Raw genomic sequence first — 22,884 nt, forward strand, 5'->3', positions numbered from 1 at the left:
CAAATTATCCTCTCACAACACAGTCGACTGCTCCACTGAAGAGTAGAAATTGGGCAGAATTACACTTGCAGAATATGGTCTCTAATATGTTGCAACTATGAGGTATATGTTGGTCTGTAAATTCTCTATTATAAAGTTCCTGAAATTTTTATTCCTTAGTCTTTGTGGATTTGTAACAGGCCTGTTGGCTTTGTATTAACCCTACAGCCTTACAGTTGAGTCTTTTACTCTTGTACTCTTTACTTTTCACTTTGTATTAACAAAGAAAAGATTTTTACAGAACAGATCAAACTTTTCAGCAGGGAAAAAGATAATTTCAAAGCTTCCCCAAACACCTGCCTTCAAAAGCCTGCTGCATCAAGCAGCTGCCTCCTTTGCCCATGCTTCAGAGCAAGTCCTGGCTCCAAAGTGACCTGCTTCCAGTCTCAGGTATGCCCAGGCTGGTTCTGAAGTTAATCCTTAATCTCCATCAGAGATGGCATAACCATGTTGTAGCATTTTGGTGGTGCAATAATAAAACCATAATCACCCACCTGGCTCTACTGCTTCTTCCTCTGAATCTCCGACGTAGTGAATGTTTACAGTCTGACTGCAAAAAAGCCCCAGTAAAGGCTGTAACAGGATGTAGCAGGGAAAAGACGTTAAAACACAAGGGGAGTAAACGCAGGTTCTGTAATTATACTTTATTGCAACTCTAATGCTCTGCCTGCTCCTGAAGACTCCTTTAGCTAAATTTTTTTGTTCCAGGCTTTTTTTTTCTGTACCAATTAATAAACACAAGAAGCATCTATATTTTTCTTATTATTTTATTGAAAAGGTACATTTAAAAAAATACACAGACATTTTACTATTATGGATTGCAGATAAAGATGCTCTAAAAGTTAATTCTATTTTTTTTTCCTTTCTTCCACCTGTTGTCCCTATTATCACATAATGACTTCAGTCCGAGTACTGCATATTGATATCACCTTTATAAAAGGGTTGGGGAGGTAAGAAGATAGGTGGGGCATTACTGCAATACAGTCAGTAAACAGAGAATACGGTCAATTATAAATATTTTATGTTCTGTACATTATTGCATTAGGGAGCCACAATGTTATGCAGCATCGTTACAAAGGAAACTAGTTAGAAATGAAGAAAAAGGATATTACGTACAAATACACGGATCCATTGCCATCTTGAACAATGCATGTGAGCTGTGGTAATGTGCAATTGAAAAGCTTTTTTTTCTCTTTAAACATTGCTTAGCAACACCAGTGAGGAAACAACAAAAATAAGTTAAATGAAAGTAGCAAACAAGTAGTAATCTTAAGTATATGTTATATGGCTTTCTATTTTTAATTTCTCTAAATAAAGTGTGACACAAAAGAAATAATTAAAAGCTTCAGCGCTGCATTGCTTTCAAACATTTGCACAGAAACTAAAAATATTAAAATCAGACATGTGATACATCTTTAGTACTACACAAGATACACCAGTACTGGGGCCTAGGACAGTACACAATCCCTGTCAACAAGAGCACACTGAAAAGAAAAAGGACGCAAGTCATTTTTGAGATGTTATCCACAATCAAGCGTTTGGTTCATCTACCTTTTTTCCACATTAGATTATACCCCATTGGTTTTCAGAGAAGTATTTACATAAGTGTGAGCAAGGAAGACCCTAGTTTTCAAGTCTGTCAGGAAAATATTTTACGTTCCTTGATTCCAAGGTGCATCATACACATTGAAAAAAAAATAAAATGCATGAATCTTTAATGGTATAAATTTTATGAGCAATTACGTTTTTAGAAAATCACACTCCATTTGGATTAAAAAAGGAGAGACAGAGAGAGACTGAGAAAGAGAGTTGTCTAGACTCCAAAATGCAGTACCCTCAATGATGAATTTTATGGTGTGGGCGTTTGAGGTGTCACGCTGGATGGCATTTCAAAAGACAAAGACATTTTAAAATCTCGACCCCTTTCCTGCTTTTCTTTTACCCTTTTACTGTCCATAGTTATCTCTTTTTCACATCAATAAATTAGTATGGTGCAAAAAGTATGGAGGCAGGAGTTGCACGGATGGGACCATGGCCTGGCCTGAGGAGAGCTGGTGGTATTGCAGGCGCCTGGAACAAGGAGGCAGAGGGACGGGGAGGAAGGGACAGAGCCGACGATACAGCTGCAGCCGCAGCAAGAGGAGATGAAAGGAAAGCAGGTGCCAGCGGCTTAATCATATCCTTCTGGAATGCGAGTTTTGCCTGGAATAAAACATACAAAAGCAATGTAAATACAGTTCTCCCCACACCCACTTTTACATGAGGGAAAAAATGAACCCTGACAAAGGACACGCTGTGGTTTCTCACAGAGGCCTCATGTCAGCTGCTTAGAAATTTTACCCACATTGTCTTCTTACTCCCAAGGCAATTAAAGCAACCAAGTTGTATATTTAAAGATACATAAATCTCTTGAGTGTAGGGACAGTCACACTGATGTTTAGAAGGAAGCATAATTTGCAAGTGAACAACATTAAATTATATAAATCATAACTATGCAAGAAATATTAAAAAAACATGATTAAGACTGCAGTGTCAAAAGTCAAATTTTCCACTTGCAAAAATGAATTGCAGAAAAGTAGAGTGGCCGAGATGGGAAACTAGTATTAATCCAGTCAGCTTTTTACCTGCCAATGCAGAGCTGCTCTTTTCAAAATAGAAATATTTTTTAAGATCAATACCAGAAAGAATTCTTTCTGAAAGAATTATTACTCAGTTTATGATCTACAATGGTAGATGGTACAATGGTATGATCTGGTGCTTGTGGTGAAAAAGCTAACCAGAAATATATACATTACAGTCTCACTGAAAATGGTTTACACCACAATCACACATTTGTGGGGGCAAAGATACTCATGTCCTTCCTTTATTAGTGGAGGTCTCTCCTTACGCAATAGATTATAAAATGATGTATTACACAAGTGAAGAAGATTGGTGTGTGCAGAACCTATCAAATGGGGAGACTTACAGAAAGCCTGCAGCATTTTCATGTGCCTCTCTACAATTACAAAGGCATATTAATATTTCAGCTTTTAAAGGCTTTTCACATGCTTACTCTTGTGCACACACATTTGCATCTCTCTCTTTCCAACCTATAAATTGTTTTTGTGCCATAGGTGACATGCACTTTTCCCTAATGAATAAAATACAGGCTGAGTCATGAGCAAATAAACATACAATCTGTGCTGTGCTAGAGCCAGCCTGAACTCTGGCTGCAGCTGACTGGCAGAACCAGCTTGGGGAATTCCTGGAAACGCAGGTGGGTGTGAAAGGGGAACGGCTTGGGGCACAAAGGCAGCAGAGGTGTTTTGGTAGCCAGTGACAGACACAGCCCGAGCAAGCAGATAGGCAATCAATTCTCCTAAACACCTGATAAATCTTTTGCATTAACATAATATGTCCACACAGCACTCTGTTTTGCTGTATGCAGAGAATGAGCATTAGTATTTTTATATCTTAGTATCTTATTTCCTTTTCCCCGACTGCATCCGTCATAACTGAGAGTTATCTCAGGTGCCCAGAAAGACAGAGTATGTACATTGCAGCCTTCAAGGAGCAGTGCACTAGCCCAGCAGAGCCAATACCTTTCCACAGGGCACACGGTTCACTCTCCATTCCACTGATTGTTCCCTTCTTCCTAGCAGTAAATAACACTCGCAGTGCTGTCTGCGTGCCTTTGGCTGGGCAGACAGAATACATAACTATCTTCAAATCTGATCCCTGTGCAGATTCAGCCTGCAGGGGGAGAAACGCTGTGGAAGTGTCAGGTCTGTCATGTTCCTGTCTCTGTGCGGTGGGAGTCCCCAGGGTCACAAATTCACACAGACAGTGATGAGAAATAAAAATACTTACTGCTAAAATACTTGGGCTGCGCTGCAGTTTGTTGTAAGGACTATATTTAGGTTTCATAGGCTTTCCTGCAACTCTGTCCTTATGCCTTCGGCTGGAAATGTGCTGAAATAAATATCCTCACATTTAATTATCTGTTTAAACATTTCTCAGTTTTGAGTTTGAAATTGATTTATCAGCAGGATATGCCTAAGCCCCTGTTCGTAAGATAAAGTAGGTTCTTTAGAGAGAGCAAGGATGACTTTTGCTAAATTAAACATAACAATTTGGAGCACATCAAATAGAGAATCAGAAACTAATCAAATACAGTGAATTCCATGATCCGAGACAGGCTCTGCAAATTATTGATATTTTGGTTAGTATTTCCTTTTTCCAGTTGAGGAGCTTTGAACCAGGCAGAGCTGTAATCACTAGGTCATAGGGATACTCAGAAGTAGGAGGTAAATTTCAGTCTCGCTGATGCTGTTCAGGTGTATAAATAATTCAATATTAGCTGAAGGAAGAACCAATACCCAGGGATATGTCTATACCATGCAATTTAATACTATCTTAGAGATAACTGAAATAACAGGGAATGAGAGGACACATCCACACAGCACAGCACCATCCAGTTAGAGATTCCCTTTTGGGTATCAGAAACAACGCATTTGTATTGGCACAGCTCTGAACCAGGGCTAATTGGCTCGGACAGAGCAGAGCTGCACATTCATATTCATACAGCTACGCTGTTAATGATTACGTTGCTCTACACATTTCAGACGTATCTACAGTATTACCTTCCTGCCAATTGTCCTAAACCAATAGATTCAGTCAATACTGGACACTCTCCTTCTCACATAGTATTAAAAAGTATCTCAGCAGATTGAAACACCACCAGAAGAGGAATCCAGGGAACCTCAACCCAGAATTTCTTCCATTTGGGAGACCAAAGTTCAAATCTCTCTCTTGAGCCACAGCAAACTTTTAAACTAGACCTGCTATGTTATTCGTTGATACTGACACCTTGTCCACCTCTGCTTTACGACTCTCAAGCATTTTTTCCCAGCTGAAACAATTAGGTGAACTTGACCTATGGTGAACTATTTAGAAATAGCTGTGGGATGACAGAAAAGAAATACTAAGTTAACTTTTTGCCAAAACATCTCCACACAGACCTACATCCCACCTAGAATATTGCAATGCAACTAAAACCAACAAAGGAGCCCCAGATACATGCAAGCTACCTGTTTAAGTTGAATTTCTGAATTAACATGGACATCACAGATTTCACAATGAAACGTCTTGTTCTGCAGTCCTGAGCCTTTATTGCCGTTCTGCACTTTCAGCCGGGATCCAGGTCTAGGGTAAGACTTGATGGGACCAGCACCGTTCCGAGCCTCGACCATGGTCTTGTGCTTGGAGCCTGATGGGCAAGGAGACGCAGGTGAGTTAATGATCAGCAACATACAACCATGTCCATTAGCCTTGGGACTTTTTGTAACACATTTATCTTCAAGACGGAATGGTTAAAGTCTCCACAGATCAGGATTAATGATGACTGGTTTTGGTCAGTGTAGTTCCCACTTCCTTGATCTAAAGGGAAGCCAGACAATGGAAGAAGGGTTTGTACAAAAAGGGAACGACAGGCACGCTGGACTGTTGCCTCTCTGTTTGGGGGCAGTGTGTGGCTGTATGGCCAAGGTGTTTGTCGCTTATTCTCCTGCCAAAATCCATATAGCTGGTGAATCACGAAAAAGGGCCAAGCCAAGAGTGGGAGAGGAACCACAGCAATCACTCAAAACTTGCCTAGGAACAGGAATACTTCAATAAGTATCCCTGATTTCAATGAAATGGCTGCTTTGGCCATTTCAAGAATGGATTACTGCTGTAAAACCAGCTTCAATGGTTTGTTAACAAGCTTTACATCACCAGCACATCACAGAGCAGCCAGAGCACATTAGGGATTGCTGCTTGTGGCCTTTTAAAGGGACCATATCTAATTCACGATAATCAAAAGATTCTAGGACATCTAGGAAATCTAAGGACCCCACCCTAAAATTATCAAAAATATTAAATAACAAAAATTACTGTAAGTTGTACCACCAAAAAACCAGACACCAGAGATAGTGGAATGAAATGTGAAAGAGAGAGAGAACTGACATTTTAGAAACCTTAGTGTTACAGAAACCACTATGATCACACTATGATCCTCACTATGGAGGTATGACGCAATCTGATTAGGTAAAATGAACTGTAGGGATTTTGTCAATTAAAAGCTTACAGAGTACATGAAGTACAGGAAGTTCAAAAAAATTTAGAGAGCACTTTAATAAAATATCAAACACCACACATGAAATTGTCATTAACAGAAATGTTTCTGTAACTTGCCATGTAAGTTTTAACTAAAAGACTCTTCAGTGAAGTGTGGCTACCACAGTGTCAGAAAACCAGCTTGTCACACTGAATTTTAAAAATAATAACACACAACACTGATTTACACTGTATGCATACTCACCTGTATTGTGGGCTTCTAGTTGTGACAGGGAATTCCCAGCCACTTTGCATAATGAACAGTAAAGTAGTTTTTTGGCTTTTTCCTCTTCTGACTCAGAAACTGTGTTAAGAGCTCCATTCGTACTCTTGGAGGATGAGGCAGGTGTTACAGGTGCCACTGCTGCCACTCCAGGTTTGGGAAGAAAAGGACCCACTTCTGTACTGGACTGCTGACTTGCACTACTGGGTTTTGCTTTCCCTTTATCTTCTAAAAGAAGCAAAATACGTATGTCATAATATGCTGCACACAAAAAAATCCTACAGTAGTAGTCCTGTGGTTTTAGTGAACCTAACACAACACAGGCCTAATTCATCTCATTTTATAGAGGACCACAGCATCCTTGAAATCTTGTTAAAATCCTACCATGAAATGTGTGTAATTTGACAAAAGGGGTGATCTTCCTGTTTTTAAGGTTACCAGTGAATACCAATGACTTCAACAAATTCATGTCAGCTGTTGTTGCTGTCATGCTGCAGGTTTGGCCAGTTGAAACGAGCCCAAGAAAACCCAAAGGCAGCCAGGGTTAAGGACTGGAGAGCACTCAGAAACATGTGAGCCTTTGCACTGGGGATTACAAAAATATTTCTGAAAAGCAATATATTTGCCTTTGGAATGGCTCAAGTTTCTCAAAGCCACTAGGAGGACACTGAAAGGCTCCAGCACCATCTTGACATATGATATCCCCCATTTCAGTTACAGGAGTTGATTATGATACTACACTACACACATGAACACAGCTGCTAATATTTTTAAGTTTTTCCAAGAACAATTCCCCATATATCTGGAGATCAGATGGCTCTGATGTGCATTCAGTGCATTCCTGTATCACTTCACAAGCACGGGTCAATAACCTGTGCTCCTATGAGACAGGTAGGCAGGTATTACTTTATTTTACAGATGGCCATCGCAAGGTGAGAGATTAAATGTCCCAACTGTGCCTAAAGAGGAACTTTGTGCCAGAGCCAGTATTCAAATGCTCCTCGCCTACGTGTTGTCTACAAGAGCTCATTGCATTTTAAGCTATTCAACTGCAGTCCTTGTGACCACAAGCCATGGTAGTTGCCAGCAGTAAAACAAGCTCATCTATAAAGAATATGGAATGGGAGGAAGACAGTACAGCGGTTCTGGTATGAGCAACCCTGACAAAATGGACGTAAGAAATGATTGCGTAAGTGACCTGTTGTCACTTTGAACAACAGGAATCAAATTTTATTGCCTAAGCAAGTACAACATCTACATAACAGCAACCTCTTAAAAACTACTTATATTCCATTTGAAACCTATGGCACAGTTTCAAATAGTGTTGAACTGATTTGAAAAACTAGGTTCTATTTTGAGCACTTGGTTATTTCTAAGTATGGGCCCTTGCACTTTATGCTTACAGCTACCAGACTCTGTCTTAACATCACTCTGTGTATCAGGCCAATGCTGTGCTACCAAGAATTCTGAAAACAGGACTGTACCCCCTACAACAAACACTTGAGAGTGCATATGAACTATGAACAGGCATCCTGAAACTACAACCCCACAGTTGTTGGCATATTTCCCAGAAATGCATTGCAGTACATCAATTTTAGATTGTTAAAAACCAGGAGAAAGAAAATTCTAATAAAAGAATTATTATTTTTTAAAATAGGAAAAAGAAAATTCCAATAAAAGAATTATTTTTTAAAATAGCAATAAAAATACTGTGAAATGACACAAAATGAACTGTATTAAACATTGAAAATGATCAAGAACAAAGATTACTATTAGGAGCAAATTAATGATAAAACCAGATTCTGAAGGTATTTTGATTGATAAAGTATGACAAAAGTGATGTTAAATCATAGTTCATAGACCATTCAATTTTAATGTCTCTATAGTAATGTCACATCTGCAAAAATCTAGAACGCATTATGACTTGCGAGTCTTCATAAAATACACCGTTTTAATAAATAGCATTTGCTAACATTCTAAATTAAAGAGTTTTCAGTATGGAAAGTTCTCAGAGGTGCTAACACCTACAAAGGAAACACGCCGAACTGCTGCCATTTGTGAATTCACATTACAGGAAAATAGGGTGGTTGTTGTTGTTCTATGCAAGCTGTATGTTAATATAGAGAGACTAAACTTCTAGTTTGGGGTTTTTTTATGTTGTTTCCCATGTATTTTTTTTAATGTAAGCATAAAGATTTGGTGCTTTTGAAACACTTCCTAGAGATAGAAATCATCTCCGCCTGTGAGGGAGAGAACAGGAGGGGGCCAGCACCAACGCCAGCTGATGCACGCCGGGGTGGACCCCCGGCCTGAGAGACTGCCTCGTGCAGCCAGCGCACCGTTCACACTCCTGCCTGCAGCCCCTGTCCTCGCTGTTCAAACCGTCTGCAACAAGAGGGAGCAGATTTTTATTTCTTTGTTTTGCCATCAAGCATCTGTGGAGTGAGATCCTGAGCAACGGAGTAAGATCCATTTTACACAGGCCACCAATTACCATCACAGACTGATGGTTTTCCATCGCTGAATTTAACAGATGACTGAAAAATGACAGATATCATTTCCCACTTCTCCTCACTTAGCCGGCCACCAGCTGATGTAGTACGTCAATTTTTAAACTATTCCCTAGATTTACGGTGTTTTCACTATTCATAATACAAAGCAATTCTAGAGTATATAATGCGTAACAAGAAAACTTCTAGAAAACTAGAGAGAAGTTACCAGCATCCAGCTGGGCTCAATTCTGCCAGTATCTCAGCTTTTGGAAAGAACCTCAGTTCACATAATAATACCATCATTTGGAAAGCTTCCTGACACAAATAAGCTCTTCATCCATGGAGATGTATGCGTATAAGGAGAGACACACGCCCCTCTATGAATTAATGTTTCCTTCCACCATTCTAAATGCTTAATGCAGAACATCTTCAAAGATCATAATTGTAAGGTTATTATACAGTTTAACTCCCACAGAAAGTACACTGAGCTAAGTGCATATTTGTTACTGCAGTGGGGCCAGAATTGGGTTTTCCTGGCTTCTAAAATCAGAAAATTGCACTTCTCCAAATGGGCTTTTGATAACAGCTTATTGTTTTCAATCCACAGAATTCAAAACACCATTACTTACAGTTTTATGTTTGAGACAGAAATGCCAAGTATTCAACTGTGTAAAGCACAGGAAATGCAAATTTCATGTATATATAAAGCACGAAGAAGATTACTCTTTTATTTGCACTTATAGCACAGAGCTAACAAATAAAATCTCCATGCAGAAATCAGAAATGTAACTGTTAATGCCTGCACACATATACACACTTCCAAACTGCAATCACCGTATAAAAGATACGTAGATAGTTAGATGCAGTGGTAGCATTATAGTCCTCTTGCTATTTCTGAAGGCAAGTATTATTGAGAATAGGCTCAAATTTGCTCTGATTTCCACCTGGGCCAAGCCCACGGAGCCAGGCAGAGGCCAAACAAGTGCATGAGTGAGTCCACCCTGCCCAGGATCAGGGCTGTACCACTGGCTTCTGCTGTAGTGCTCAGCAGAGCACAGCTGGAAGCAGGAGATCACAGCAGTACCAACCTCCTCCCAGAAAACTGCAGCTGTGATTCAACCTGAGTCAGGGTCAGGTTGAAATGCTTACATCGTAACTCACGTGCAAGGGGTTCTTTTAAAATCTAACCCATACTGTTGCACTGTATCTATGTTCTTTTTCCACATAGAAAGGCCATATTTCATCTGTGTTAAATTCCTGTCTTTAAATTCAGTCTCCCTTTTCCTCAAGACTCCAGAGAAGTAAATCAATGGTTCATTTCAAGTTCTTACTGAGGCCTGAATTTATTTTGAAATAGAGCCCAAGGAAAAAATAAAGCTAGCTAATTAAGTATTGCTTTGGGCTCAGTAATATCAATGCTCTTGTCGCCTACTTACATTATTTCAATTCTGCTTTGAAGTTGTTTTCACATATTTCTCGTTGTTTGCCTTACGTTTGTGTCAGCACCATGTTAGAATTCAAGACTTATTTATCCAATTAGTACTGCCTCATTTCAGCTGTATGTAGCAAAGTCAGGACACAGCACAGGATAACATCTGACAGGTTCAAATCAAACAGGTTCTAGCTCCCAGAGCAAGACCAGTTTAAGAGATTTACCAATCTTTGCAGGTCATGCCACTCTCACTACAGTTGCGATGGCATAATCTACAGGACCTACCTGTTAATGCTGAAATCCTAGTTCAGCTAAGTGAACGGGTTTTGCCCTAGCTCAAAAAGGGGCAAAAATGTTATCATAAAACTTCTTCCCTCTGACACTCAACCTGCATCTCTTCTTTTCAGTTGTTTTCTTTTCTAGTGAACAACTGAACACGAACGCTCTGTCCCTGCTCATCGTCCAGCAATCAATGCAGTCCATGCAGAAAGTAAAAAGAATATTCCCCCCCAACCATTCTGTTAAGCAGTTTGGTTTATAAGGTACCTTTAAGAGAGATCACTTGGTTTACTTTGTGATTTGTGTGTGTTGACTATTTTATAACATATATTTGCACATTATAAATTTATGTTTTAAAATTATATCTTACCATACTAAAATGTGCCTATAGGTATGGCTTTCTATCGCTAGGAAATAACTTTTTTTTTTTTCAGTGCAAGTGATGATTTTGGTGCATGTTAGGTAGAAGTTCTAATTTTGACTTCATTACGAACATATATATACTACTTTCAGTGGAAAAGTAACTTAAAATTCAGATTCTTAATTGAAAATTGAGATTCTTAATACAAATAAAAACAAGCAAATTCTAAAACTCCTGTGTAAATCTAGAAATTCAGCATTCACCTTCGCACCTGTCCTTGTGCCAGGTCCTTCACTGCATCCCCCAGCTGCAGGCACTGAACAGCAGCCATACGCAAAGTACTTACAACAGAAGGGCAGCACAGACATTGCAAAGTGGCCACCGCTGCTCTAGACAACCCTACACCAAAGCTCTTTTGAGAGATTTGCTAATTTCCCATCCTAGAAATGGAGATCTGTTTTTATAATTCTTCCACCTGCTCACACAACAGAACATATTGCCAGCTTAGAAAAGAGCATAATGGAAAACTGTTTTCGGCAGTCTAGATATTTGTGATTCTCCTTTGTAAAGGTAAGTAAATAGTAAATACTTGTGCTCCTTTTCTTCTTGAAAAACCTGAAGGAAAGAGCCATGCAATTTCTAATGCAATTTTCAGCCTAAACCAGCTACATTAGGAGAAACACAGCAACAAAATAATTTAATGTATAGCTGAATCACTGCATGGTTATCAACGCTATGCAACCCATGAGCAGAACTGATGCATGGTTAGGTGCAAATCCTTTGGTGCGATCAGCCTTGTTTACAGCAGTATGTTAAAATACCACACCACTACTGGAAGAACGACTTTTAAAAACATGGACAGCTTGATGACCCTGAACACCTTCAATTAATTTCTGACCATGCCACTTCCTATGGTAACCAAAACCAAAAGTGATTTCTGAAAGGAAGGGTTTGTGTTTTATTTATGGTTTATTAGAAATGTGGTGCAAAGATTGTCTTATAGATAGCCTTGAGTTCACATAAGTTGTGACACAGGGAACTGGTATTAGTCTGAAGTGTTGATTCTTGAGAGTAATTGAGACTTTGAGGTAAAGCAAGCATATCTCCCAAACCAGCAGAGCTGTACTGAGTGAAAACAATTTTCAGGTTCTCCCTATAATTTCAACAGCTCCAAATATGCCTATGAATATTGGGCTGCATTAAACAACCTTTGAAGCAGACAGTGATTACAGAACGGGAAGAGGAAATCAATCAGGTTGTCAGACTATTGTATAAAAACTCCTTCCCTGATCAACTCTGTAGCAAAGGTAAAATCAGTTACATTAATTACAGCCATATTCAATCCAAGCAATTTTGCTGAAAAGCTTATCACTATAGCTAAATTAACATCAATAAAGACAAAGTAAAAACATGTTTTTTTAAAAAATAAAATTCTCAGTTAAAATTTGACATTTTAGATGCTTGGCACATCTGACATAAAACTAAAAAGTGACACTTATTTCTCACTACACTTTTTCTTCCTACACTTCTTTATAAAATATGCCCATTGACAATGCTGAAGAGAGGCGAGTTAGTTGATATTACTAAAATCTATCATTTGACCTCGCTGTTCTAAGCTTTCTGCAAACAGAACAATAAGGTGGTCCCCAGACCAACCAGTCACCAACACAGGCACCGGCGTGGCAGACAGACTTCTCACAAGCTTTTTTCTGTTTTTCAGTCCATCACAGAGAAAGAGAAATTTTCAGAAGTGAGAGTAACAGAAGTAAGTTTGGCAGCTGTTTGCAGGGAGCTCTTCACAAACAGGACCAGGAAAAGCGGGAAGCTGTTTGGGAAGCTGGTTTCAATGGCTGATGGGTGGTAGGTGCAAGTCAGCATCTTGAAAGTACATTACAAAAGACATACAAAGGTACGGAGAGCTTTGAAAGTAAAGGACATGAAGAATTTGGATAGAGAAAAATCAGTAGCTTTAGCTGTACCACAGAAATATTGTAACAAAATTTGCAGCATTTAAAACAAAAGCATGAAAGCAGAGAGATCGCAGTCAAAGAGGTTACAAGCCTGACTGAAAGTAATTAAGGGAGATGTTAAAAAACCATGACAAAATAAAATCAAGGTGGGGAAAACTTATTTAGGCACACTGTACTTGAAGGACTGCCTAAACAAACCCTAGGATCTACCCTGGGACACAGGTCTGGGGCAGAAAGAGGAGCCACACGTCATCATATTGGAAACAATAGTTGCTGTACATCTCTTTGCCTGAAATAAGATATGGAGGGAGAAGAAGATCAATGACCAAATTAATAGAAGGACAAGAATAATTTGAATTCCTTCAATATATTAGCAGAAATGAATAGAAAAAGGTAATAGCAGGAAAGCAATTAAATCACTAGTGGTCACAACCTTTACAGCATTTGTAAGCACTCTGTCCTGCATCTCAGCATCACTCAAAAAAAACAACAAAGAGCATTAGATTATTTCTTGACACTCATTAAGACAGAGTTAGCTAACTTTGATAAGGGATTTCAAAATCTTTTTTGTTTTATCTCCACATTTGCTGAATAATGAGACTCTAATGGCTGTCAGACGAAATACCTACTTTCTCACCAGTTGTGCAGTCTACTGAGAAATGAGGCTGAAAAACCCGTAGGGCTCTGTTCTAGAAAAATTCCACTGCAAACCTACATGCAAATCAGACAGCACAGTGTATCTATTAACTCTTTGATTACCTTTAGTTTTGGTAAAGTATACTTTAGGCCTGTCTGAAAAACAGCTAGGTTTCATATAACGAAAGGTTGTTACATGAAATAAATCTGTTTGACTCACTCTAAAGAAAACCAATTTTGTTTCTATACAAAGACGAGAAACAAATGGAAGCTATAAATATAAAGCTTTTCATCTCAAACACAAATGTGCACTGAAATAAGCTACAACATATTTTCTCAAGGTACTGAAGGTACATCAGGAAATGTCTCTGCAATATTGAGTGAACTCTGTAGCTACACTGATTATTTGATTAACTGCATCACTACTCTCCAACGGGCTGAGCCGAAGTATCTTTTTCATTTCAGAAATATTGCTTGGTTGGCAATGGTACAACAGCGATGTTGATACTTAATTTCTTAGATATTTTATTTCTGATTTGGCATACCAAAGACTGCAGGGAATTTTCTTGCAAAAGGAACCTGTCGTTTTTTCAGAGTACAAAATTATTGCAACTGATCAGATTAAAGATGTAATGTTACAAAAGTTTGGTTTTGAAATTTTGGATGGGTTTAATTTTTATGAAAGCAGACTGATGAGAATTAGAAAATATTCAGAAGTACACACAGTTCTGCAACTGTAAAATCTTGCCCTGCAAAATTTATTTCTGTACCTATTTGTACACCTTCCTGAACAGAGAGTGCCTGCTGTTCCAATTACTGGGGTGTGTGAGATGATCCCACTATATTACCTATGATTTTTAGTCAATTCCTTGCATAGTTGGGGATTCTTGGAGAATTGTTTTTGGTTGGTCGGCTGGTGTATTAGATCTGTTTTACTGACCAAGATCAAGAAAAATCTGGGTGCACTCACTGGGGGTAGGACATTCATATTTCAAAAATCTCTTATTTAGTATTTCAACACAATGCAATTTCTCTGTGCAAAAGCAAGAGGAACAAGAAGAAGGGTTGATTCTGCACTGTTAGCCAAAATGCAGGAGTGTACATACTATGTCCAGAGCAAACAAACTAACGTCTAACACTCACTTGGAGCAACTTGTGCTGTGTCTCCATTTCACCTGCTTGTCTTCAATTCCGCTTTTTTACAGAATGCAGGTTATATCAGACTTCTCTTTTCCTCATTTGAAAAGAGATTAATACAATTTTTCCCCTCTTTTACAATTTTAGACTGAATAGGGTAAACGGGTAACTATGGTAAATGCAGTGCGTTGGTTCTGGAGAAAACCAGCTCGTCTACAAACACAAATACAGAGCAATTTCCTAGTGTACATTGCCAATATCTAATTTCTCAGTGACACATCACACCCCTGTTATAATAGGTCGGGAAAGCTTTCACTAGAAGCTTGTTCATAAAACTCAGCAAGATCAGTAGCACTATGCTGCCAGCAGTTGAAAACAAGGTGGATCTAACCAGGGGACACGTAACAACACACAGCTAGCAAGGGTGGATGTTATTTAATGAGTATCCATAAATGAGACTATCCAACAGCTTAGTCTTCCTGGGTCCTGTTGCTGTATGTCTAGGCAAATTTACTTTAAATCTACCCTAACCTTTCATCTTTTCTGAGCTATGCCAGTCTGTATTGGCTGGAATGGAAAAATTTAAGAGTTGGAAAACTATAATACAGTCTGGGCAAAGTTTGAAATATAGTATAAGCTCTGTTATTACAAAATGTGACTCTCATCTGGGTGAAAGTAAATGGTTTTGCTGGTTAAACTTCTCTTTTTATGACACCAGACATCTATTATTTTGTAAATATTTTATACTCCCATTACAGACTGCCACATTTATTTTAGAGGTCCTGGAACGCAAACTTTCTATAGTACTGCATTGTCTTTTTAACATTTTAATAATGTAGGAATGCTTAGAAAAATAACATTCAAAGATTACAACAAACATACCGTATTCTGCCCAGACATCCTTCACTTCTGCTTAAAAATGACTTGGTTCATCTCCTCAACTATAAAAATAACATTGCCTCCTCCATCTATGAATCTGAAATTTATTACTAGAAACACATTTCTCTTGCCGTTTGTGGAAAAAAAAAATGTTAAAATTCTACCCACAGCTGCTAAAGTGCTTTGGAACTCAATACAAAATTTATGGGTGTCTAAATAAATGAATCAAGAAGAACTGACAATCTGCATGCAAGTACATTCTCACGGGCCTGTGTCTGAACTACTTACTTGGTACTTGCCCAGGCAGAACTGCCATTGAAGTCAACTATGAAACACTCATCTTCATTTCAGTTAAATGACATCTGTAATTGTGCATTCTCACTGATTTCTGTGGCAGGTTTGCCTGAGGACTGTGAGTATTTAGTCATGCCCTCAAGATTTGACCAATGAATTGCATTTCAAATATAACACCAAAATATTTTCACTCTCCTTGAAAACTAGTAACAAGGAAATAATACGTAACCTATTATTTGTATGTATAATTTTTATGCTATAGGAAATGTAGCATGTTTCTCATACGAAGTCAATAATGCAGCAACTGTAGAACTAAGGTGGAAGGATGATAAAGGAAGATTTTTTCAAAAGACCTATTTAAATGCCTGATGTGCCAGCCATGGATATTTTTGCTTTTGATTCAGGATCTCTGAACAAGATACATCTCTGTATCAAAACCAACTCACCAACTTCTTGGTCTCACAATTACCTGCCATCCCGTACAACACACATTTTTCCTTGTGTTCTAAATGCTGCTTGCATTTATGTTACAAAAATGAAGATAAGTATGAGTAAAAAGAACATTTACCAAAAAAAACCCAAATCAAGCCACTTTATTGATTGTGTGGATGTTGCTGCTAGACCAGCTTGTACTCTCAGAGGTCTTTTCCTTTACTTAAATAGTTGCTGAGAAATACGGAAAAAAGCCACTAGCAAGACTGTTTTCCCCAATCGTCAGTACATGTTTTCCAGAAAAAAGGTTAAAAAATAGAACATTTATCTCATTTAGAGGCAAAACCAAAGCATCCTGAAGCAACAGCATTGGGCCTGACACATTCTTTAACATTTGGAGACTAAATTCACTCAAAGGCTGAGAGAAAAGGAGGAAATTTAACTCAAATTTTACGGACTCAACACAATCTTTAACTTTGGCACAACTGGACACAGACTAAACTCCATTCAACTACCAATTGTATGAGTAATCACCAGCATTCTGTCATTTATTCTCTGATTATATGAGAAAACTAAATGTCTGGCATCAAAAGAATGGCCTTACTTCTTTAGCAATATATTTCTTTAATAAGCTTTGTGAAAGTAGTAGGTACAGATAAAGCTACTCCTCCCAGGCTTGTTAAAAAACCAACAAAACCAGCCACCACCTTGTTCGGGAGTTTTCCATTCTAATGGATTTAAAGGGCTCATTTCAGTCCTACATAAATAAAGAGAACTTCCACTGATTTGAATTTCTTAGTCATCTAAAAACAAACCTAGGGCTTTGTTCACGAATTAAATTTTTCTTAGGCAAATAATACTGTCATTCATCATCAAAATAATAACCATCTTAAGGTGATAGAAGGGGATATTTTATTTCTCTCATTTGCAATTTTTACAAAATCTCATTACATAACCCTCACTTTTTAGGATACTTCTGGATCATCTTTCTTCCTAAAAGAAAATTGCAAAGCAGATGAGTGACATTTGTATCTCAGTCTGAACTCTCTTTTTGCCAGCTATTTCTTTTTCATCCCACTTTCTCCCCTTCTCCATTTCCTCACCCGAAGACTCAAGAACTCTTGTAATAGTATGTTGTAAAGACAATGATGAGTAAAGAATGATGTGATACATAATAGTTCTGGTAGTGCCACCTCTCTGGTATTATGTCCTCTATGGAAATATACATACATACATTTGCTAGTAATTTTTGTTATTTCATATTCATCTTATTATCATTCCATTATCATCATCATCCTATAAAAAAAAATCTTTGGATATTCAATAGGCACATCATTAGCAGAACAAACAAGAAAAATAGATGCCTGATCTCACAATATAAAAGGGTTGCTGAAAGATTCAACGTATATAAATGGATTCTTTACATTTCTGAAGGCTTATCTAAAAAATTTTATTGGAGCTATGTATACAAGCCATTCCTTTAAAATGGGTGGAAAACAAGGTGATAAATGGAAATAAATGTTAAGGTGAAAAGGGATTTTGTTAAGAGAACTGGTATCATTTTTAGGATTACTCCAAGTACGGAGATGCATATGGTAAAGTTTAGAATTTAAGCACTGGCAGAAAGATTTTTAAAATAAGCAATGAAAGCAATACGACTAAGGGAGTGTCCTGATGGTGGACTTGCAAAATACACACTGAGCCCTCCCTTGGGACATTACACCTCATTGGTAGTTGGTGAATAAACAGCACTGGTAATTGGGACACGGGAGAAATCCAACCCATCGTAATCTTCCTGAGTAAATGTGATTCAACATGTTGCACTCTATTTTAGGAATAAAAGGAAAAAACACTCAGTTTTGTTGTCAAAGCACCCACAGAAAGCCCACAGACAAGACCTGAAGGTCAACTTTTCTAAGTCTGATAAAGCTTGGAGTTGCCAGTCCTGTCTAATGGGCCAACTAATTACCATATGTCTACATGACATTTATTAGGTCCATCAACATGTCTAGGTTGTTTTCAAAATGTGAGCTAGCCCATTCGGTGTCAGACACTGTACCGCACTCTAGCATGACAAAGTTCCTCAGAACAACCTCCAGCTGGTTTTAGTTATACAGCTGTAATAACTGGAATAACTCTTACAGGGCCTGCCTAGGATTGAGAAGTTGGCAAACAACTTTCCAGTCGCATCCCTTTCCTGCCGTACTTGCCATACACAGCAGATCAGCATAGGACTGCTCATATGCTTGAATATCATCACCATAACCCTGTGAACTGCTTGTTGAGCTGCCCTGCGACACGGCTACAGAATATGGCAGTAGTAAGAGGGGTCAGGATTTGAAACACGGTCTAGAATTTGGCCTAGTTAGGTGCGTAATGTTGCCTATCCCTGTACCAGCTGAACAAAAAGGAGTTTTCATAGAGCATCCAAAGGGTTTATCTGTACCTACTAAGTCCCAAGTAGCAGAGCCTTCTCATCTTATTTGAATGACTGAACTTGAAATTGCCATACCTATCATTTCACAAAGAGCTCTCACTGGCACAAAGGAAATAGAGCACATACTGAATGGATCAAAGACAGAAAAAAATGACCTTACTTTCATAATCTGAAACCTGGTTTTGACTCCTTTGAGTCGTTTAGAACAGTTGCATTTACTTCCTGATTTTTGTATCAAAGAAAAATGCAAAGAAGGTGATACCACATCATCTGTCTGCTTCATTTTGAAGTATTTATTTTGATTTGGAAGTACGATCAAAGAATTCCTCTTTGCTTGATAAGTAAACAGTGACATTTCAATCCAGTTATTATCATATGCATTCCTAAAGGACTCATCACTGTAAGCATCTAGACTATGCTAACCTGGGATCACAGACACCGTCTTCTGTTGCATTCTCGGAGCTATATTTAAAACACACTCTAAATATTCTAAACTGTGTTATGTACTGGTTGCTACCCCTGCCCTTTTCTAAAGCAATGCCATGCATATATGCCATACATATATGTATACTTCTGTGTGAAGCCATCCTGAAAATCCTTGGCTTCCACAGGGAGGGAAGGGAATCTTTGTCCCACATGAAAGAGCAGCTCCCAGGGCTGTTAACTGCTGTTCTGTAACCATGCCTCAAAGCAGCTACAAAAAAGCTTGCAGTGTCACAGTAGTGATTTTCTAGCGTATGAAACTGTTCTATAGCTGTTACTAGACTTTTCTTGGGTGGTTAGAGAAACTGTGCGGGAAACAGGTTATGAAAGGGTCCCCTATGGACACCTCCAATCTGTAAATACCCATCAGGACAAGCAGACATGACCCAACAAGACGTACGAGAACAACCACCTTGTTACATATCATCTGGGGCTTTTTCTTCCTGTCTGCAGAAATAGTGAACAGGATAAGATAGTGGTACTTACAAGTACCAATAAACAAGTATTTTCTAAATGGTGAAGAGTTGCGTGCTTAGAAAATAAGATCACATAGTAGTCTAATCATGTTAGGATGCAAAACTTGTGCAATCCAACCCATCAATATCCACTTACCTGAAGTTGCAGCTGACTCAGCATAACGGTACTACGGCTTTATTATTAAATGTTTGCTGACGATCAATTTACAAAAGTCATTTCTGAGTCATAATGTATTATTAACGTCAGCAGGGAAGACCACTGTCTCACAACTTGGGCATCGTTATGCTCAGACCAAGTTCCGGAGTCACCCCTTTCCATTCAGCTGAAGCCACTTGTGTCTGCAGGAGCCCACATTCTTCTGGAAACTTCCCAAAAGACCTTAAAGATTAATTTAACTTTTGTAGCTCTACCAGCAGCCACACTTCTCAAGTTGAAAGGAACAGCTATAGAGACCAGCGCATCATAGCTTTTGAAAAATAAGGACTGGATGAATTTGGGTTTTGCCTTTGACAGATTCATCACACAAGCTGAGCTAACGGTGAAATTATTTTTCCTGTTACTACTACAATAGTGAGTTCTGACAAATAAGTGTTTCAGCTCTCATGCTATGTCTGACCCACAGAAGACATGGCTCTGTAGCAAACTTAACTTGACATTTTAGTTCAATATATAGCAACTGTTCAGTCTGGAGAGCTCCAGATCATTCATCATTATGTCACTCAAAATGGCAGCACATCAAAAAGGCTGCTAGTCGTGCCTGTTGTGTCCTTTTATTAGCAGACCGATATAAGAGAATAGTAAATTCAGTTTATCAGTTTACTATGATACTCCCTACCCATTCTGCACTAATACCAGTGGAAGTACAGCAGATAAAGGAACACAAGAACTTAAAACTGTCTTCTCTGTTTAGCTTCTTACTCTCTTCTTCCATACTCAAGAAAAGGACACCAGGAATGATTTATTTCTTGATGAACATTTCTCAGCAACTTAGCAATCCTCCAAAGTACAACGGTTAAACAACAGCTCCACAAGGAGTGGAATTTAATTCCCTTCCTTGATTCCGTTTAGCCCCTACCTTATGTCCTTCTAATGCAATTGTTTCATACCTACACCACCGTACACACTGTCAAATCTCCCATCCTGAAGGCAAACATAGTGCCTGGCCTGTCAGCAGGCCAAGCAAAACAGAGCTCACACAGCAGCATCTCTCAGGATGGACCATAAGTTAAGGCTTCTCTTCTACCCAGGTGCCAATTTTCATCACACTTATAGGAGCTTCATTAAAACCTCTTCCATCTCATGAATTTTTTTGACACTAGGCAATACAGTCAAAGTTGTGAAGACAGGGCCAGAGAATAACAGAGATAAGGATAGATGATGTGACTGTAAGTCTCATTTCCTCAGGAAATCAGGATTAAAAAAAACAAGACCACAAATACACACATGAACTGAAACTCTTAGTATTAGAAATCTTTTAAAGAAACCTAAAATATACCTTTACAGCTCATATATAGTAATAATCCATTTCCCAGAGAATGAAAGCTGTGTTAAAATATTCAGAAAAAATGGTATCAGTTAATTTCCTCCAAGGCAAAAAACCCCCCGCCACTGATTCCCAGAAGCAACATAGTGATTGCTCTAGCTGCAATAAGCATTATGTTAGAGCTAAACATATGTTAAAGAACAGATGAACAATAGCGTCTGTAAGGGAAAGTGTAGCTGAACAAAAATATTGTTTGGTTTCAAGTCCAGAGCCTGGTAAAAACCCCAATCTCCAAGCCGTTCCTCACCTCTGTGACCAGCATTCCCTGCGTATACAGAGAATTTGCCACTCCAGGTTCAGGTTTTTGTCCCCCCAAACATCCCACCCACAATCGCTTGCAGAGCAGTAACAGGCTCTGAGGAGCCTCCCCTTCACAGAGAATCCCACTGTTCTCCTAACGGGAAGAAAGCGTTTAACTAAATCGCCACTGTGATTTATTTTTAACGTAGAAACACTTGCAGTGGTATAATCCAACTGAGACAGATGGTAATCTGTCTAATTTGTGCAGAGTAATTAATAGCATAAAACAACACGCTGTCAAAACAGGGCAATATAAAAATATCAAGAGCAGGTTTCCCCTGTCATTGGTTAGATTATTTTATCAAAAACTGAATGTAGAGGTGTGAATGATTTTAGGTACATTGCACAGAGAAGAAGAAAATTAAGTCAGGGACAGATCTCATAGTCTGGCAAAGGAAACACATGACAGATCCAGACTTATGGAAGAGATAATGGAGTTTGTAAACGATGCTGAAACTTTTGTTATTTGGCCCTCAGCCTTTGGCATAGGCGGGGGAGGGCATTATACAATTACATTATCACAGAAAGCATTCTTAACATGTTAAATCCTCTAAAGTTTTAACAGATATCTTACTTAAGCAGTTGTTTGAGTTCTTACAGTGTACACCTGGAGCAGTAAGCTCCAAAGCTATTTTTGATATTTCAGAGAGTAAAATATTTATCAAATATTCTAAATCTCTTTCAATTCAATAGTCCACATTTTATTTAGATCAATGACAGTTTGCTACTGTTTTATAGTAACATGGCTTGTTTACCTGAAGATGCTACTTGGATTCATGTTATCTCTCTCAAACCTAAAATGTGATTTGCTAGGTGAATCAACCTCAAATTTGGGACCCATTGTCATTGCTAAGGACCCAAAGACAGTTTTGGTGCTGCCATGAAGAGAGCAGGATGACAAATAGCCACTGATACGGAATTTTTTTTTTTTTTTGGTGTGTGTGTCAGAAAAGTGTCTGTGTCATTCATCTTATGGCATGTGAGTCAAGCTCAGCTCTGGTGAAGAGGATAATAAATGCCTACCGAGGCAGAAGCAAATTTATCAGAAGCAGTCCATTAAACCAACAGCTGGGTAACCCACAGTAAGTGCTTTCTCCTGGATAACAAGTACAGTATTTCAGACTGTCAGTGAGTTCAGGAAATTCTCCTGTTTCATTCAGTAACACAACACTGACAGAGCAGAAAGAGACTCAAGCAACTCCACTGCAATTAGCATTACTGATCTTCCTCAGATTACTAATATGGAAAAAAAAAAAAAGAAGTGATGTTGAAGCACTAATGAGCTGTGGACATCAGGAAATATCCATGCCATGAGTCTTCATTTCTGTAGGTGTG

The 22,884-nt window shown here is 38.5% G+C and overlaps 1 protein-coding gene across 1 annotated transcript in view; it reads right to left on the reverse strand.

The window, feature by feature from the left end:
• Window positions 1-793: 793 nt before the first annotated feature.
• ZNF385B (zinc finger protein 385B) overlaps window positions 794-22,884 on the reverse strand; it is a 146,208-nt gene continuing 124,117 nt past the window's right edge. Inside the window, exons 5-8 of the mRNA XM_009278622.1 lie at window positions 6,380-6,625; window positions 5,109-5,287; window positions 3,889-3,990; window positions 794-2,241 (exon numbers count right to left, since the gene is read on the reverse strand). Coding sequence (XP_009276897.1) covers window positions 2,023-2,241; window positions 3,889-3,990; window positions 5,109-5,287; window positions 6,380-6,625 — 746 coding nt within the window. The 3' untranslated portion in view covers window positions 794-2,022. The remainder of the gene's footprint in view (window positions 2,242-3,888; window positions 3,991-5,108; window positions 5,288-6,379; window positions 6,626-22,884) is intronic.

This window comes from Aptenodytes forsteri, unplaced genomic scaffold (genome assembly GCF_000699145.1).
Source record: "Aptenodytes forsteri isolate BGI_AS27 unplaced genomic scaffold, ASM69914v1 Scaffold257, whole genome shotgun sequence".
Taxonomy (NCBI): Eukaryota; Metazoa; Chordata; class Aves; order Sphenisciformes; family Spheniscidae; genus Aptenodytes; species Aptenodytes forsteri.